Genomic DNA, 20,068 nt, shown 5'->3' with positions numbered 1-20,068 from the left:
TTTTCGAGACAGGGTTTCTCTGTGTAGCCTTGGCTGTCCTGGACTCACTTTGTAGACCAGGTTGGCCTTGAACTCACAGTGATCCACCTGTCTCTGCCTCCCAAGTGCCAGGATTAAAGGCATGCGCTACCACCGCCTGGCTGTTCATTTGTTTTTTGAGACAGGGTTTCTCTGTGTAGCCTTGGCTAACAGGATCATTCTTAAGTTCTGTAAATTGAACTCAGTAACAAGGGTAGTAAGTGCTCAAACTACAAATAAGCGCTCCCACTGAGACCCAGGGAACGCTGGGGAAGAGAGAGCAGAAATCACACAAGAGCTGGAAGACAGAATGCAGAGCTACAGAATTGCTCTCTTCAGGGCGGGATGTATTCTAACGATGAGCTCAAAGCAACTACACCTGTCTGCACAGCACCTAAACAAGAACGGGCTGCCAGAAGCCAGGCATTAACTGAGGGAGGACCCAAGGGGTCTGGGTCCTCACCATCAAACAAATGGCCAATGACAGATTCTGAGTGCAGTAGAGTCACTCCCTCAGCTGAATAAATACTCATATGCTCATCTGGCTCCAATAGAGAGCTCCAAACTCACGGTCACATAGATGGCCCTGGTTAAACCAGCTCAGTGTTAAAACAGAAGAGTAACTCAAGAATACAGCAAAGAGACTTGCAGGGAGGAGAGTGGGTTGATGGGGGTCTCTGAGAAAAGGGAGGGTGGAGAGTGACAGTCATCAGAACGCACTGTACATATACATATATGAAAATGTCAAAGGACACACTTAATAATAAAAAAAAAAAACTGAGAAAGCATGGTAGTGCATGCACATATGCAAAAACAATAGAAAAAGGATGTTTAATTGAGAGCACGTGTGGGGAAGCCAGACTTGTGCCACACTCAACCTTGGTCGGAGATGTTTCCTTCTGCCGTTGTTAGTGGCGATTGCAGACTCAGAAATAGTCAACGTGCTAAGAACCAATGTCTGCATGCTCAGCCATAGGTGGGCCCTCTATACCAGCCTCTCCATCCAAGGCTCAGTGAGCATCTTGGAAGAGTGAACAGAAAGAGTTTAGGAGCTGGAGGATGGCAAGGCAGCTGTGAAACGCTGCCTTCTGGACATGACATCACAGACAGACACACCCAACTCACAGCACATGCAGTTGCTTACACAACGGCTGTGAGATCAGGCCAACTGAAACTCCGGCATGGCTGGGGGAGGGGGTCAGAGGACCTCCACACTAAAGGGCTACTGGCAGGTGATAGATGCTGAGGGAGGGGGAAATCAGTGTTCTCTGGGGATGTGGCTCCAGTAATTGGACTCAGGAGACTATCATTATCATCATTATTATTATTGGCAAAAATATTGCCCATGCACATGTGATCAGCATTAACTGGACTCAGGAGACAATCAGTAATAATACTAATACTAATACTAATGTAAAAAAAAAGACATAGAGTCAGACAAAAAATAGATTAATGAGTCACAGGGAGAATTCAAGGATAATAGTTGGAGTCTATATGATCAACATACGTTGTACACATATATGAAATTTTCAAAGGATAAATAGGGATTGATAACCATAAAGATTTTGGAAAAGGGAGTCATTATTTTATGTTTATTACAATTATGTGTGTACAGCTTAAATAAAGTCCTGACACTTGGGGTGACAATACTCCCCTCAAAAGCCATTGGCCATGTACCAAAAACCCCACTAAAAGACACAAGAAACTTCCTTTCACGTTGTTGATCAGGGGAGTTCAAGGACTCCCCAAACAATTTAAGCTGTTGCTGTTGCCCTTGGTTACCTTCCCAAAATCGAAGATAAGACCCTACTGCTGAAGACAACACACACTTTGGACAGAGGACTTGGAGGGATCAAGCTAGACCAACCTGGAACCCTCTTTCTTAAAGACTAGCTCTCGGGGAACAGCAAGGAGCTATGAAAGCTGCCAAAGGAGAAAAGCAACCAATAGTCCTGCCCAGCTGTAACACATACGAACCACAATGGTCATAACAGCAACACACACCCAAAGGTGCAATAGTGTCACTACATACAACAACAGCTGCCTCGCTGAACTTCAGGTCGGCTCAGCAGGAGGGAATTCAGACTTGACAAGCGTACTCCTAGCCAACTACCTGTGGCCGGTGAGGTCGAGGACACAGAAGAGAACCTACTATCGGGTCTTCCCCTAAAGCAGAGCTGCGTTCTAAATACTTACACTCACAGATAAGTGCAGCTCCCACCCCTCTTCAAAAAGAACTTTCTTTCTAAAAGGGATGGTGACAGAAATAAACAACTGGTCAATATGCAGAAAACAACTGACCATGGGGTGCCCAACTCCAACTGCTTCAGCTACAACATAATCCCTATACCTACAGTTTAGCATACAAACACTGAGGATGAGGTGGGGTGGGGTGGGGGGGGGTGGAAAGCCTGTTAAGAACAGATAAGCACATGTCTGGTGCAACATGTTGGGTAACATATAACACTTGCCTACAGCATCTTTAAATGACAGGGCAGCTGCACTCATGACGTCGCAACAACATGGCTGCCTAAACAAGACCTGTACAGTCACAGCACCAGCTGACATGTGTGGATGGGGGACATCTCACAAGGTCCTGCCCTTAAATGAAAAGCTACAGGCAACTTGTGACTCCTGAGAGGAGTTCTGGTAGATGACTGAATCCCAAGGACTCAGCCATAACAACATGTACATATGAGCAACACTAAAGGAACTCAGCAGGTCGTGCTTACAAATTTACATTTTATATATATATATACACACACATACACACACATGCATATGTAGTATCAATAATAATTAAAGAATATAAGGACATGAATTTGAGGGGGGACACTGGAGAAGTTATGGGGAGAAGGAAAAAGGGCAGACATGATGTAAATACAGTACTCATATAAAATAAGAGTATTAATTACAGAGCGAGGGGAATGCATCCTAAAGATGATCTGTGGCTTTGGCTGGTGCATACTGCTGAAGTAATACCACTAACGTGTTCTGATCTGAGGACGACTAAACAGCAAGTCATCTCTCCTACCAGTAAGAGAGCATCTTTGAGAATTAAGTCAATTAAAGCTTCCTTTTCTTAAAAAAAAGAAAAAAAAAAGAAAAAACATTCACTGCCAACTGTAAGACTTTGGAGTAAACGTCCATTCTCCTCATGAAATTTGTTTGTTGATGGACCACGGAATTGAAGCTCACTATTTAGAAAAATAATGAGGAAGTAAATCACACACACACACACACACACACACACACACACACACACACTATTGTTTGGTAAATATATAAATCTCGCCCAGCTCCACTAACTTCATTCACTCACTAGGAACAATGGCTGTATCCTAGGGCAAACAGACCGCAAACTACTGCTGAGGCCTACGTGTTGTGTAATGTACATGCCTGACTATGAAAAGTGAAATATGAATCAATTTTCAAAAAATAAAATAGGGACCTAACGCTGAGGATAAGACAGTTGTCAACAATGAAGACTGCAGGGCCAAGAGCCATGGGATGGTTCTCTTGTGCTGTGTCCTATAACATCTAAGCTACATTCTGCCCCACTCTGTGAAACCAGTTATGGGCCTGGCCTCGTGTGCTCTGTGTCTCTCTGAGAGCCCTGGGTGGCTTTAAATGAATGGCCCTCACTGCGGCGGTACGTGGGGGAGGGCATGTTCCTTGCATCCAAGCCAAGAGACTGTTCTTTTCCCAGTGGTAGGGAGTGAGGTGAGTGGAGACACACCACACCCAGCGGCCTCCCCAGAAAGCTAAGCTGAGTTAGAACGTGCTGACCATGCCCTATATGGGAGTTTTATGAAGCAAAGGAGCTATCTACATTTCTGAACTAGGAAGTGTGGTGTAGCAGTGTTCTCTGAGATGAAAAACTCCATCCTGCAGAGAAACTCCATAGGCTCAAGGAGAAAAAAAAAAAAAAAAAAAAGAAAAGAAAAGAAAAATCAAAACAGCTCTCGGAAGTCCTTGAAACTGACCAGATTCACTAGGCTGTCTCCTCCTCCTCTCAGCTTATATGAGCAATAAAGGATGTCTGATGCAACATGTGGACTAGTGTATGTGACTTGCCGACAGCATCTTTATATGACAGGGCAGCTGCACCCATGACGTCTGTTGCTAGTCACTCTCAGATACTCAGACCAGACTAACTACCTGGAAAAAAATGTATCACATGAGGCACCTGGAAGGCAATCAGAACAACTGGGGCATCTGCATGGGACACTCCAGCCTATGGAGCTGCCTGAAGGCTGTGCAGGGTTCCAGTTTTCATGGGCTGTTTGCCTCCTCTGCTGGAGTGGGCTTTTGGTGATATGGGGTTTTTTTTGTTTTTTTTTTTTTTGTTTGTTTGTTTTTTTGTTTTTGTTTTTGTTTTCTTTTGAGACATTCGTGCTCCTGTGTGTAATCCCAATAAAACTCCCTGGCTCCCCAAATTAGATTTTGGGGTTATTCATGCTTTGATCTGCCACTGTTTACCTACATGGGAAGAGGAGGCTCTTCATCTCCCCTGGCACACTGCAATACAGCCAGGGTAGAGGTAATAGTTTAGAGTTGTAGTCGAGCTCATAAATGTGCTCATCGTATGAAATACCAAGAAGCGGTCGGCTGTGCCTCCATCCTCTGTTCACTAGCACACGATGGCTTCTAACTTCTCACTTTCAAATCTAACTTGGCTAGCTCATTCTGAAACAGAACTGTAGTTCCAGTGGCTATGAGGGACACTGGTCAGTCACAATCCTCGGAGAGTGTGGAACTAACTGTGCGGGAGTTGGTTGGTTTCACCTGGGCTAAATCTCCCTAACTGTAAAAGCCACGTGATAAGGAACAGGGTGGGGGGGGGTTGGTCTGTTGCTATCACGTGTCATAAGCCTAGGCATTGGGAGCCATCTTTTCCCCCCCGTTTTTCTTTTAAACAAAAGCTTTAAGCATTCTACACATGCTTACTTGCAGTCTTGCAATGAATCTTGGTATGTTGCTCTCACTACGAAATACCTGACTCCATGCCATAAATATATTTTCAGGGATTCCAATTCCTCAGGAACAATTTTCCTAGTGATTTATATACAGCTTGTAAACAGCAGACAAGAAATTATATCTGAATAAGCACAGTCAATATATGTGTGTTTCTGTATCGTTTCAGAGTATCTGAGACGCTGTGGCAGACACGGCTCTGACTACTACCAAGCTGATGTGAATGAGAACAATTGCACCCGCCCTTGTCCATGAACTGAATGGTAAAGGCTTTAAAAACAAACAACTTGTGCCACAGTAATGACTACCGGTGCCCTACACAAAATCAAGCTCTGCTACAGTGAGTACAGTTAGCTCCCTTCAATCTCTCTTATGTGCTCGTATTATTACAGTTTTCTGACTTCATAAATTAAAATCTCCTCATAAGAAAATTACAATATAAATTTAAACTTATATTTTGCCATAGAAAGCAAAAGGTAAAATCATATCCCTTAAAGTTGCAATTAAGGCTACAAATTTAAACTCAGAAATAATAAAAAATATGAAAGTTATGATCATCAGAGGGATATTAACTCGCTTTAGAAAGAGAACTTTTAAGAAACGAATCTGAAGATTTTATTGCATTTAAATCAAAAGTCACCCACCTCTACAAAGGTGTCTGCAATGAGCAGAAATTGAAACATGACTTTTACTTCCTGATGAAAATGCTCAAATTTGCAACCTTAATGCTACATATGTTTAGGTTTAAGCAGTCAGAACACATAAGCAAAACACATTCACTGTCCTAGTCTACCACGGTATCTAAAAAAGCAGCCGTCCTGTACCTTTTCTTCTTGCCTTTCAACTGACCGAAGGTGTCTCTCTCCACTCTGGCGTCAGACAAGTTGATTTGAAGAGTTAATTTAGGATAGTCTCAAAGTGTCAGTAAAACTGGACTAAATTCTTAACTTACATATAGTATGTCTACCTAGCAAATCACCATAAAGAGGAAACAACTTTGGTTACTTCGATTTCACTTTCATTGAACACAGTAATATGTGCAATTACTGTGGCATTATGAGCTTCAAGGGGACATAAGGCACGAAGAAAGTGCCAGAGCAGAGACAGGGGTCAGTCATTAGTTGATGGCAGTTCTCATGGCAGCTATACTGAACTCTTGGTCAGATACAAAAGCTTGGCAACAAAAGGATGCATTACAGATAGAGAGGGAGAAATCAGAGGCGATGGCTGACCATAAGTCACAGACACCTAATTCCACTGTATCGGAGTCATGTGAGCCCAGCATCGCATACTGAACAGGAGCTGTGTGAATACTGCGGGTCACATACTGTTCTTAGCATTCATGGGAGCAACAAAATCAGCGGTGTCAGCTCTCAAGTCCAGACACAGGCTGATTGGAAGTCTAACAAAAATAGAATATGCATCAGAATTCACAGCATCAGAGGCAGCTCCGGAGTGCCAGCCTGCTACAGATGTCTTAGCTGCGGTTTATGGGTTTATGTGGCACAAAGTCAGGAAAATTCAGAAAGGAACAACTAATACTATGAACACACAGGCTAAATGCAGATGGGCTTTGGAGTATTTTAGTTCTTTACATAAAAACATTAAAGAGAAAATTATATATATATATATATATATATATATATATATATATATAGCATTTCATGATGAGAAATTAAGACATGAAGTTCAGAAATAAGAGTGAAATTTCTTTGAAAGTCTTTTTGTATTAATCTTTAGAAAAAGTTAATCTAAGAGCACTTAAAAATATTGATTTGTTTCAGTGACTTTTAAGTTTTGAGTTTCCTGCCCCTCAATGAAGAGTTTGCTATATTTCATAAACACAACAAACTATTTCTTTTAAGGGGGCTGTCATAAACCATATGGCTGGGGAGTAGGTGTGGGTGGTTGGGCAAGGCACACTGTAGTTCAGGTACCACTCAAAGCGTTTCTCTCCATCTATAACTGTTCATAATAAGAATGCAGAAACCCCATATTTGAGATTCGCAGATTAAACAACAAATGCCAAGTCCAAATCCACACTTATTAAAAAACTATTTTAAAGGCAGTAAAATCTTAAATTTAAATATCTCTTTGAATATACTGGCTTTTCAGTAGAAGTGTCTTAAAGCAGTGCACTGATAGTCATTGCATATTAAATTACAGATGTGACAGGTTATAGTTTTCAGTTCCTGCCTCCTCACGGATGTGTGTACAAAGACTACAGCAAGTGACAAAGAATTCCATAAGAGAAACCGGGAACGTGAATGAACCTTTCATACTAATTAAAACGGAGCCTTCAAAGGCGCTTTCTTTTGCTTATAAAAATAAATTCTATAACGTCTAATACACAAAGCCACCTTCTTTCTTAGTTTGTAACTCAGACTGCATGGATGCACATGCCTTTCCCCTGATAAACTGCCATCTCTCCAGTTATATTTTCTCATTTTTGGAGACATCAATAGATTTCCACTTTTAGCTAGAGGAGCACACTATACTTATTTTCTAAGTTATATATCTGAAATTCTTTGCAGGAGCTTAAAAAATAAGATTAACTTACCAACAAATTTCATATAAACTAGTCCAAGTAATTCTGCTAGAGCTATGATACCCAAACCTGAAATCAAAAGGGGGCCGTGCACAGGCTCACAAGCTGCAGGAACAAAAGAAATTCTGTTAGGAATGCATATAAAGTTAAAAAATATTAATTTAAAGAATCAACAATAACTAATAATATTGAGGTTAATTTTTCTTTTGTTGTATTTGGTGGCTGTAAGTTCCCAACTCTTTAGATTTATATACTAGGAACATAATACTATACCTCAGCATACACCAGCTTTAAGAATATTACTTTTTATTCTAATGACCAGTAAAAACATTAGCTACATGAACACAGTATGAGAATTACTAACTCAATAAAATAGCTTAATTTAAAAAAAAAGGATGGTTAATAGAGTATGCTTACTGTACCAAGATTAATGAAAAATAGTGTGTAAAGGTACCAATCAACTAGAGCCCGGTTATCTGACAAGTTCTCTCATGAATATGGCCACCATAGTTTGGCTATCAGACCAGCCATGCCACAAGGCACATATAGGTAACATTATAGCTATGGAAAAGATGTTAATTACAGTGGTGTGTGAGTGTGTGCATGGAGGGGGAGGGTTGAAAAAGATATGCCAATTCCAAATGCTGAAAAAATATGTGGACAAGCAAAAACCTCCCTCGCTGATGGTGTTACCAAACAGAGTTTGGCAGTTTACTACAAAAATTAACTGTACCTTACCACACAATGCAAAAATTACAGCCCTTGGTATTTAGCCAAGTGGAGCTGAAAATTTATATCCACACAAACACATGCTCATCGATGTTTATGGTAGCTTTATTCATCTGTCACAAAAAGAGGAAAGCAACCAGGATGGCCCCTCAGTAGGTGAACGCAAAATACTAAACACATTATGGCAACAATATTTTCCAGCACTAATGAGCTATCAAGCTATAAAAAGACATGGATAAAACTTAAGATTTATATTTAAAAATGAAAAAAAGAAGCCTGCATGAAAAGGCGCAAGCATAACCTCTATATTGTATGTGGACAAAATCTGTGCTTTTCGCACAATATAAATCCAGCTCTAAGGAAAATGGACAACTACATAGAAAGTTAAAAAGTTAGTGGTGTCAGGGGTTGGGGGAGGGACATGGGAGATGGGGTCCATGAGACCCCACAATGGGCATACACGTCGTGGCACAGCCACGGAAGGCACTGTATGTACAACCCCAGTAATCAACTGTGATGCAAGCTATTAATTTGGGATGGTAATGATGTCTCTATGTTGGTTCACCCACTGCAATGGTGTGAGAGGCTGAGGGAAGCTGTGGGTGTCTGGACAGTAGAGAAATGGTAGGGAATATGGAAACTCTCTGTACTTTCCACTAGGTTTTTTCTATGAATCCACCACAGCTATTCTTTAAATTAAATTAAAAAAAAAAACAAAAACAAAAACTCCATATAGTTAAAAAGAAGAAGAAGAAAGAGAAAGCGAGAGTGCTGACCTAACTGACACTAAGATCAGAAGCGTAGAAGCATATGACTCACCCATGATGCAGAGACACAGTCCAACCAAAGCAAGGACATAGCCCAGCACTTGAGTGATCAATATGGCAATGGTGAAAGAGGTCATTCCAAAAGCTGGGGGAGGAGAAGGACAAAATAGAAACGTGTTGAGAACTCTGATGCGGCAATCACTCCTACTGGCAGTTGACACGCTCAAAGATGGACTGCAGCTTGTCGATGACATGTTTGCCAGCTAACCTTTCCATACGAATGCCAGCCCCACACTCTCACATTCTGCAAGCTCTTACTGTCAGTCATCTGAGAGGGACAGGCAGTTTTTTACTAAAATCTTGAAACAATGTCACCGTTACATGTCTAAGTTGTGCACTATGGATGGCTTGTTATGCCCAGCTTCTCCATATTCACACACCTGCTCTGAGGGGGAAACCTACCACACAAACATAACCTCTGACCTATGTGGGCAGACAAGACCTGGGCTTTTCTAATGAGCCTTTAAGTACAGCCAAAGGACCTAAGACTCAGTGCTAAATGAGACTCTTTCACAGTAATAAAATATGACCTTGACTTATTCTTAAAATGCACAAAAATGATAATGATTATAGTCATGGTACCTACATTCTTCAGTGTCACCAGTAATAAGAAACTGTTCCCAAAATTTTGTGACATGTAAACTCATAGAACCAGTCTTTTTACTGCAAAGGTTTACTAACAGAAAAAAAGAGTGCTTTTAGTACTGACTTATAGATACAAAAATTAAAATATGCAAATAACCATTAAAATTATACAGCACGCTTTAAAATTACACCAATGCTATCAAATATTCAAGAAAACTGCCTCCTACAAAATAATTTTTGAGAAGACCTAGCAACCTCAAAATCAATCTGTATGGGAGCTGTCAGTAAGAATACAGTGGACAATCTAATAAACCAGTTTTTATTGAGCCATTAAAACCATATAAGAATATTTTCACTGAAGTATCTTTTTTTTAAGGAAAAAGGCAAAAGCTAGACTGTAGCAACAAACACTCACCTGTCATAAACACATTGTATTGAAGTGGTATTAATATTCCTATAGAGATTACAATGAGGCCAAGCCCAGAAGCATTCTTCATAGGTTTTTCTCCTATAAGTAAACAAATAAATAAATAAATATTAAAGCATTTTCTTGTGTACTTCTTTATCAAGTTGTATACTTATTCTACTAAATGTTTTAATCTCAATGCTTAAATTGAGATTAGGCTTAAAGTGTTTTCCTCAAGTTCATACAAAACAAGTTATTCTTATTTTAACACTTGAGGCCAAACTAAAGGATCTGTGTTTCAACATGCTGGATCCTTTATTTGTCTTTGACTCTTTACCTGTATTACATAATTGCCCTTAACTTCCAGCCCCATTCACTGTCAGTATTCAGCCTGTCCCCAAGCCAAATCCACTGCTCTTTTATCACTTTCCCAGGCCCTCAGCAGCCCTGGAAGCAAACACAGCTACCAAATCTGTGTTCTAAAGATCCGCCTATGCCTGCGGTCTCCTTAGGAGAATGCTGTGGCATTCTGTGGCCCACCATGATGAGTCCCGGCCTTTGCTTCTCTCCCCATCTGCTCCTGGCCTCTATAGCCCACTCATACTTTTACCTCTCAGCTGCAATGACCACTTCAGACAGACGTAGCTCTGTGCCCATGGCCATTTCCACAGCTTAGACAGTGAGCTTTGCCTCCACAGTGGAGTGTTTGTATGGAGGCTCAGGTTATATTCCCACCTTCCTGTCTCTAGAAACCATGAGTATGCCTCATATGGCAGAATAGATATTGACTGGGAAAAGATATGCTATTCTGTTAAAGATGTAGAAAGAAGCTCTTATCTGAATTGAATGAGTACCTGGATACCTAGTAAGGGTCCTTGCAGAAGGAGAAGGGAGGCAGGCCTCACACAGACACAGGACAGAAGGCAGGAGAAGGCAGTGGTGGGATATACTCTACTAGCTAAGGGATGCTAAGCACCGTCTGCAAACACAAGAAGCTAAAGACCCAGGACAAAGTCTTTCCCAGAGTCTCCATGGGGAAATACGGCCCTTGAGGGAGACTCCAGGTTCTTCAGAGAACTTCTACTGAGACCATATCACTTGCCAACAATCTGTCATTGCAGCCCTAGAAACCAACACACACCCCTCTATGTCACTTTACGTCAGCCCCGTAGCCCTGATCCCACTACCCACTCATCTTACCGGGAATGAGAAGGATGGCTCCAACAATGATGATGACATTGAGCACCAGCCCAGCGATGAGAAGCAGAATGATTCTCTTATTCGTACGACTGGATTTATATTTAAGTGCTTAAAAGGAAAACAGAAAATTATATAACTCAGTTACAAGTGATGCCATTTCTGTAGTATATAATGTGTGTGTGTGTGTGTGTGTGTGTGTGTGTGTGTGTGTGTGTGTGTGTGTTTTAGAGAGAGAGAGAGAGAGGAGAGAGAAGAAAGAGCAGAGGGGGGTAGAGCAGAGAGAGAGAGAGAGAGAGAGTGAGAGAGAGAGAGAGAGAGAGAGAGGAGAGAGATGGAGAGAGGAGAGAGAGAAGAAAGAGCAGAGATGGGGGGAGAGATGTGAGGAGTAACCTCTGAAACATCACTCCTTACCACCGGGCCACTCCCTAACCCCTGCATTTTTTATGTCACAGCCTTACAAATGTAGAAGCTGAAGGGTTAGGTGACATTTTATTCCCTGCACTTTATACAATCAAACTACATATATTAGGCTTTCTAAATTGAAGCATTATTAAGCCCTTTTCACATTTTTTTTTAACCAAGCAGTAGATTTGTGCAAATAATATGGCAAAATCTCCAGACCCCACATCCTAGATGCCAGTAAGAGTCCCTCCTTTCCCTATCAACCAAAATGTTTTTAGTCATTTCCAATGTCCCCTGAGGAGCAAAATCACCACAGACTCCTAACACAGCAGAGCCACACACAATGCCGATAAGACATAACTACTTAAAGACCAACTCCAAGGAAACAAATGTTCCTTTTAAGAAACTTAGCAAGACACTGAGAAATCTGGGTAATCTAATTTGAAAATGAGGATAGGATAAGCAATAAACAAATCATATCCTTGTAAAATCCCTATGGAGAAAAATGCCCAAAACTTTCAACCAAGACCCAGAAATAAAAACACTGCCAGGGTTCATGAGGAGTCATGGCAGGGTTCATGGGCAGTCATGGCAGTTGTCACCAGTCCCGATGTAGGTTCATACTCAGGTGCTGCCACCCTCCCTGAGACAAAAGGTAGTGACAGGCCTCATGATGGTTTCCTTTGCTATCTACTGGCCTTTTTGTTTGGTTATTACTGAAATAAATTTTTTTCAGCAAAACAAAAGGAAAAAAGAAAGAAAACAGACCATTACAGGCCACCTGAGAGAAGAACGAAGAACAGAGTGCTGCAGATTGAGATTGGCGTGCTGCTGGCGCCACCTACAAGCTGATACCCTGCTTGCTGGCACCAAGGGGGTGTGGTGGTTTGAATCAGAAATGCCCCCCTCCCTGCCCATAGGCTCATGCATTTGAACACTTGTTGGTGCTGTTTGGGTAAGGTCATGGAGTCGTCCTGGAGGAAACACTTCTTTAAAAGCAGGCTCTAAGAGTTTATGTATCCTCCCCGTTTCCAGCTCTCTCCCTCCCTTCTCTCTCTCCCCCTCCCTCCCTCCCTCCCTCCCTCTCCTCCCCTCCCTCCCTCCACCTGTCTCTCTGCTTTGTGTTTGAAGCCGAAGATATGGTCTATCTGCTTCATGGCTGCCATGTATTTCTGCCATTATGCAAACTTCCCTTTAGACCCATAAGCCAAGATAAATATCTCTTCCTCATTTAAATTGCTTTTGGTCTTGATATTTTACCCACAGCAACAAAAAGTAACTAATACGGTGGCGGGGGGGGGGGGGGCAGATTATTTTAAATGTTGTATTTGCTTTTAATTTTCTTCTACTGAAATGATGAACAGATTAAACATAACAAAATCGGAAAAGTACTTAACGACCATAATAAAAATCTATCATGAGGACACCTGATGACTTTTATTACTTTCTACTTCTAGTGTCTTTCCTGTTGCTGTGATAAAACATCCTTCCTAAAAACAACTTGGGAGAGGAAGGCGCTTCTCTTAGCTCACTGGCTACACTCTATCATTGAGGGCCATCAGGGAAGGAGATCAAACAGGAAGTTCAAGGAGAAACCACAGAAGAGCACCATTTACCAGCTCATGCTTACGCTAAATAATTTCTTCTATAGCCCACGACCACTTATCTGTATAGGAAATAGTGCTGCCCTATACAGGAAATGTGCTGGGCTAGGCCCTCCTACATGATCTCATTTAACAGTCCCTCAATTGTCTGTTCTCAGGTGGCTTTAGACTATGTCAAGCTAACTAGGGCAGCCTCGGGACCACTCTCTTGATCACAACCTCAGTCCTAGTCACTTTAGGAGACAGTGGTCTACAAAGCTAAGTAAGAGACCCTCTTAGGAACCAGAGCACGTCATGTGACAAGATCCCTGGGCTTCGGTTTGGTAGGTTATTTCCATGCAGCCGTGAAGAGTCCCAACCCCCGCCTCTTTAGAAGGAAGCATTTTCACAGCTTCCCTCCTTTCAAAGCTCATGTACCAGCTAGAAAGAAACTTGAGTGTTTGGGTCACAAAAGACAAAGACCTATTTCAGAAAGGCAGAAACACATTTTCTCTAGGCATATGTTTCACTTTCCGTCCAATACCATATACGCTGCTATCTAAATACAGCACAAAAACGTGGCAAAGGGTGCAACATAAAAGTTGTTTCAAATGTACCGCACAACCAATCAAGGATCCATTAGAGACTCTTCCCAGGGTTAACATTTTAAAATGCGCCATTAAAATAAAGCAATAAGAATTTAGAATACAGCATCATTTCATGCAGAAACACTGGCTACTGTGGCTCTTAGTAAAAATAAAAGTTTCAGCACTACCTCAACTTCATCCCCATCAGGCTTAGCAGGCAGGCTACTGTAGTAAGGGAAATAATGCCAACAACAGCAACAAAATAAAATGCTGCAAACTATTACATCCAAAGGTCTTTCGGGTAACCCATGTGCTGGTGGCAGCGTTGGTTCTTGGTGATGGGTTTAAGTACTGTTTTCCAGGTTACCTATTTCTTCTTACGTAGCTATTATAGCACATACGTTACTGGGTCTTAGGTAATCCAAGGCAAATGGAAGAGCCTCTGTTCTTTCTTGAGCTAACATTCAGAGGGAGGTCTCTTCTGACTCATATTCTCTGCTCACAATGGCCACTTTCAGCCAGGCCCCGCCACGGCAGGGAGAGAAGGTATCCAGTGAGCCTAGGTATCAGTGTTCTCGGCTGCAGGGAGATCCACAGAAGCCAACAACCTCAAGGGTTTCTGCTGGTGATCTCTTCTCGTTCTGTAACCAGTGGATTTGTCCTTATCTACACAATTTATCTATCAAGTCACTAAACACAACAGGGACATCATGGATTCAAGTAACTTCCCAAACACTTGAGACAAAAATAATTGTAGTTCGGTCTCTGTCTGTCTGTCTGTCTGTCTTTTCATGACAGGGTTTCTCTATGTAGCTCTGGCTGTCTAGGAACTCACTACGTAGACCAAGCTGGCCTCCTGCTCACAGAGATCTGCCAGTCTCTGCCTCCCAAGTGCTGGAATTAAAGGTGTGCACCAACACACCCAGCTTAATTTAATGTATTCTAACAACAGGCTCTTACCAAACTTCCCAGTATAATTCTGTGGTGCAGCAGAATAATTTATGTAATTTCAATAATGTGTATGCTTTTAAAGATTCCCCTCAGCCAAAACTACTGAAATCAATACTTGTAATATATAAGAAATAATCACATTTACAGTTTTGGTTTGGTTTGGTTTTGGAGATAGGGTCTCTCACTGTGTAACCTTGGGTGGCCTGGAATTCACTTTGCAGACCAGGCTGGGGTTAATGTGTGTGCCACCATGGTCCCACCCCAGCTTATCAAGTCACAGCAGGACTGAGTTCATCCTCCTCCCCTGTGGTCTGGCAAGGCAGTCCCACAAGGAGGGAGTGATAAAAAAGCAGGTAACAGAGTTCATGTCAGAGACAGCCCCTGCTCCCCTTACTAGAGGACCCACATGAAGCCTGAGCTACCCATCGGCCACATCTGTGTAGGGAACTTAGGTCCAGTCCATGCAAGGTCCTTGGTTGGTGCTTCAGGCTTAGCAAGACCCTTTGGGCTCTGGTTAGTAGGCTCTGTTGGTCTTCTTGTGGAGCTCCTGTCATCTCCAGGACCTTTTTTCCTTCCCGCCACTTTCTCTGAGCATCACCCAATGTTTGGCTGTGAGTCCTAGCATCTGTTCCAATCCACTGCTGGATGGAGTCTCTCAGAGGACAACTCTGCTAGGCTCCTATCGACAAGCATAGCAGAGCGTTGTTAATAGTGTCAGGAACTGGCTCCCTCCCATAGGGAGGGTCTTTAATAGTTCAACTGATAAAGCTTCAGACCCTGAATCTGAAGATTTAGGGTTCAATTCCAAAATTTGTATTTTTAACAAAAAGTTTCTGACCTTACTGCTACCAGATACAGGAAAATCAAGTGTCAGGGAAAAACATATGATATGATTTTTGTTTTGTTTTGTGATACAGTTTCACTATGTAGCCCATGGTGGTCTTGAACCTGCATTCCTACTGCCTCTGCCTCTCAAGTGCTAGGATCCCAGGAGTATATCATCTTGCCCAGCACAATGTGACAGTCTTTATCATAACATTAGGTATTCCTCTAATTCAAATATATGCTGTAAAATTTCATATCACATGTAACATGAAACAAATCTTTCAGGATACACCTCAAAAATGTGTTAGGTGGGTTAAGAACAAATGTTTACTCTGCGTATATGCTGCAGCATGATTTGGTCTTATTACTCCAAATCAAGAGACAAGCAATAGATTGCTTTATTCAACAACAAGTATTATCAACCCACAGAAGGCAGAGGTCTAGTCTAGTCTTAGTTCCGTGTGTACTAAACCTTTCAAATCCCAGTGGACAAAGGAGCCATGTGCTCTTCCAGAGACCTGAATGAGGGGCTGATGTTATGAGCAAGTGCGGTTTTCCTGGTCTCTGCCACTGACACAGAATACATAGTAAGATGGCACATGAGCTGTGGCTGAAGAAATCTAGTAAAGTTAGCCAAGCCAATTTGGGGTTAAAAAGTCACATCTATCATGTTAGAGCTTTATGATCCTCTAAAAGTGAGATAGAGAACACCCACAAAGGCCCACACAGATCGTAGCTACCAAGAAAAACCCAGCACGTGCTCAAAAGATGTTCAGGCAGTCCCTAGCCACATGCCTATGGAGAAGAGACAGAAGGTATACTATTGAGATAAAATATATATCAGATTAAGAGCAAATCACAAAGGGTGACAAAGCATCAATTTAGTTATTATACTGTTCTTTTCTGATAGCTGGCAAAATAGTTTAGCATCCTTTGGCGTCCACCGGGCAGTAAACCAATATTATTTTCAGTATAACTTGATAAAGTAAATATGATAACTTTGAAAACAAAGCACAATTTCATTATTTAAACATACACTCATGGATGAAGGCCTTGCGGAAACGGCACTAGAGAAAAATGAACTGCCATGTGTAACGTGTTTACTTGGCACAAGTGAGTCAGACAGTTGTAATACATTCCTAGCCAACTTCTCTGATGAAATAAGTTTATCAGGATGAATACTGCTAAAGATCACACTCCCTGTCCACAGGGCCTAGAAAACAATGGCAAATATTTGAACACAACAGTGGGAACGCCCAGGAGACATCTCCCGATGACAAATTATTCTGGCTCAATGGAAGGCTCCAAGATTTCAGAGGATACTCAGGAGCAGTGATACCCAGATTTTGAAAGTGTAAAAGAACTATTAACTACATTACTGTAAGAGTAAAATGCTCTGCTACAGTTTGACCCAGCTCCTCCTACAGTAAAGTCAGAGAACAACTATATGGCTTAGTGATCCTATGTGCACTACAGGGAGAGGACCAAGCTTAACGCTAGTGAATAAAATTCACATTAAACTTCGCATTTATGATTAGGTGCCACCAACCAGGCCACAGACTGACTTTCTGTAATAATCTTTATCAGAATGTTTTTGTCTTCTCCTTTGAATAGTCTCCATTGCAACTTAGTGTTTGTCCTCACTTCTTCAGAATTATTTTTCCTGTTCCATGAGAAAAATTTCTGTTCTATCACTTCTTTTACATGTGCCTTTAAAGGCCTGTTACTCCTTTCATTAATCTGGGCTTTGAGGCCTTAAGAGAGAGACCTCAAGGTTCTTGTGATGGAGGACTATTTGAATTTTCCAATAATGATAATGTTTTCCCAAATACCACCAAGCGATAAACAAGATTCTCATGGGACAATTTTAAGGAGAGATGAGAAAGAAAAGGAAATAAAGGGTGTCTAGAATATGCAGAAATAAAACCCAGAAGCCCTCACTCTACACAGGACCGGCATGCATGCACTCCACAATTTACTTGCATAATTCAAGTCCTCCAAATACAGTTTGAAGTTTCATTACCAAAGCGCAACAAGTGCGTGGTAAGTGAAGTATGCTACGGCCTTGATCTGCAACTCACAGTAGAACGTAAGTGGCAGAGGTGTCATCAATGTCACAACTACTGAAGACTGCTGGTCACTGCATGCTTTCTCTTCAACCCATGCAGAGCCAGCCAAGTGCCTCGTTATGATATCTCCCCGTTTTCCAGTGATTTAGCCCACAGGGCACTCCTAATGCATTGTCAGAAACGGAAGCTGGGCAAAAGAGGGGTGGAAGAGGCAGGAAATGACAAGAATGAACACTGGATGTTGAGTTCAAATGGACCGTAAGCAGAGTTACAGAACAGCTACTGTAAGGATGCTGCCACTACCAGCATGGAGAGCTGCTCAAGAGACAGCACAGCATCCGGGGGAAGTGAACTCATTGACATGAATGAAGAAGTAAGGACCAGGTGACAATGGGAATGTCCTGGAGGATGGGACTCTGGTAAGTAACAAACAAACAACAAAAGCAAACTGCAACAGCAAAAAACATCACATTAAAAAACTACACCATAAAACTCTTGAGACACTTCATGAAATTCAAAATATGGAGATGAAACGTTGCAGGCTGATATGAACTAAGAAGGGAGCCTAACAACTTACCTGGGGATGTTTGCTCTAGTCCCAAAGTTAGAGGGCAAAACCAGAGCGCCCGTCAAACTGTACTTGATGCAGCATTTTCAACACTGCCTGTTTGGTAGTCTGATTCGCCATGCATTCGTTATTAACATCCAATACGGTTGTAGTAGGGAAGTTTTTATATTTTCAAAGGTTTGCTTTTTATTTTTTTTAACTGCTTTATTTTTTATTTTTATAAGACAGGTTCTTGCTACTTAGCTCTGGTGTTTGTTTGGTAATGCTAGGATCACAGACCACACCACCAACCCAGCTTGTTTTGACAACATATTTTGAAGGCCCCTGCATGATAGTAATTTTCCTGTCTGTTATCAAGTCTGCTTTGCAGAGCTCAGCTCCCACGGTCAGGTTCATGGTCACGCAGCTGAGTGCAAAGTAAAAACTGTCTGTGTAGGACACGGGTTAAAGAAGAGGAAAACAAAGAACAGCTGGCCAGCTTTGTACGTATAGCTGGCCTTAAGCCTGGAAAACTACAATTCTATACAGCACTTGAAAGCACCTATTAGCCATCTAAATGTAGGAAGGACCTTGCATTCTCACAGCATACACAGAGAACCCCAAAATTTGGCCAGGAGCCGAGGAAAGGCTATAGGTGGCATGGCTATCTGTAAATGAACTGTCAGGTTTCTTCTTGCAGCACAACAGAGCCACATGGCAAGCCAGAGAAATCACCGAAAGAAATGTCCTGTAGTCAAGTACAGACCAGGATGGAAAGTTAAAAAGGACCAGCAATGCAGTAAGGAGAAGTCTTGGGTCTGCGTTACCATTAATGCATAGCCTGACAGGTGAGATAGCATGTCAGCACCAAAGAGCCTTTCACAGGGTGGAGGGGAATGGTGACTGACTGGCTGACTGACTGACGTGTGGTGGCCTCCTAGCCAACAGGCATGGGCACTCACGTCCACACCTCACACCTTTAGCTCAGTGCCCGGCGGCCCTGCCAGAGGGCACTAGTGGAGTAAATGAACACATGAAGTCAGCATTCTGCTCTCTACTACGAACAGTTTCATAGACTCAACGTGGTACACTGGATCCCCATCCATCTTGCCTACAGATAAATTCAAGACAGGCAGACAATCTAGTGCCTAACAGCACTGTCCAAATCCAGAATTACCAGGAAACAGCTAGGTGACTGTGGACAAACTGCCTGCCTCTTATCTTCAAAACAAGAACAACAACAGCCACAACACTGGCAGAGTCCCCGTGGGAAAGAAATGGTTTCGCTGGAGAGCACTGGGCTCGGCGAGTGACCGCTCCTTAGAGCAAGAGCCCCTCAAATATTCAGCTGTTCTTATAACTCCTCAACTGTAAATGGAGGCCAGGCTGGGTGAGTCAACTACAGAGGCCTGTCTTCCACGCACCGCTCTTCCTCTCCCTCAGCCTCCCCCTTGTTTAAGATGAACCAAAAATAAACACTTCCCTTAAATATTTCCTTAGGTTCAAATGTAACTGGTAGAATACAAATATTAAAAAGAATGTCCAAACTCACTAATAGAACACTGGCAATTCTCCTCCCCCCAACCCCCCCAGCCCCCCCAATCCCCCCAAACCCCCCCCACCCCGCCACAGCAAATCAGCAGAAGGTTTTTAGAACTCTAACAGTGTCAGGACCCTGAGATGAATGACGGGCATTCTCGTCAGTGGTAGCAGCAAGCGACAGGATGGGTCCGGAACACATGTTGGCAAACCGTTATCTACAGGCTTAAAATACTGTTGCTGTCTTAAAAAGCCCATACGCTTTCATCAGAGTT

The 20,068-nt window shown here is 42.2% G+C and overlaps 1 protein-coding gene across 7 annotated transcripts in view; it reads right to left on the bottom strand.

Moving 5' to 3' along the window:
* The window catches only part of Cd47 (CD47 molecule), a 57,153-nt gene that overhangs the window by 5,904 nt on the left and 31,181 nt on the right, over positions 1–20,068 (bottom strand). For 5 of the 7 annotated variants that reach the window (XM_051150029.1, XM_051150030.1, XM_051150031.1 and 2 more), the window contains 4 exons: positions 11,291–11,398; positions 10,100–10,192; positions 9,092–9,184; positions 7,556–7,648 (listed from right to left, as the gene is read on the bottom strand). In XM_051150029.1, coding sequence (XP_051005986.1) covers positions 7,556–7,648; positions 9,092–9,184; positions 10,100–10,192; positions 11,291–11,398 — 387 coding nt within the window. Of the gene's footprint in view, positions 1–2,214; positions 2,264–5,820; positions 5,865–7,555; positions 7,649–9,091; positions 9,185–10,099; positions 10,193–11,290; positions 11,399–20,068 lie in introns of those variants that run through there. The other 2 variants (XM_051150032.1, XM_051150035.1) reach the window with 2 other exon arrangements.

The sequence above is a fragment of the Acomys russatus genome, chromosome 8 (genome assembly GCF_903995435.1).
Source record: "Acomys russatus chromosome 8, mAcoRus1.1, whole genome shotgun sequence".
Classification (NCBI taxonomy): domain Eukaryota; kingdom Metazoa; phylum Chordata; class Mammalia; order Rodentia; family Muridae; genus Acomys; species Acomys russatus.
This window is presented reverse-complemented; position numbering and strand designations above follow the sequence as displayed.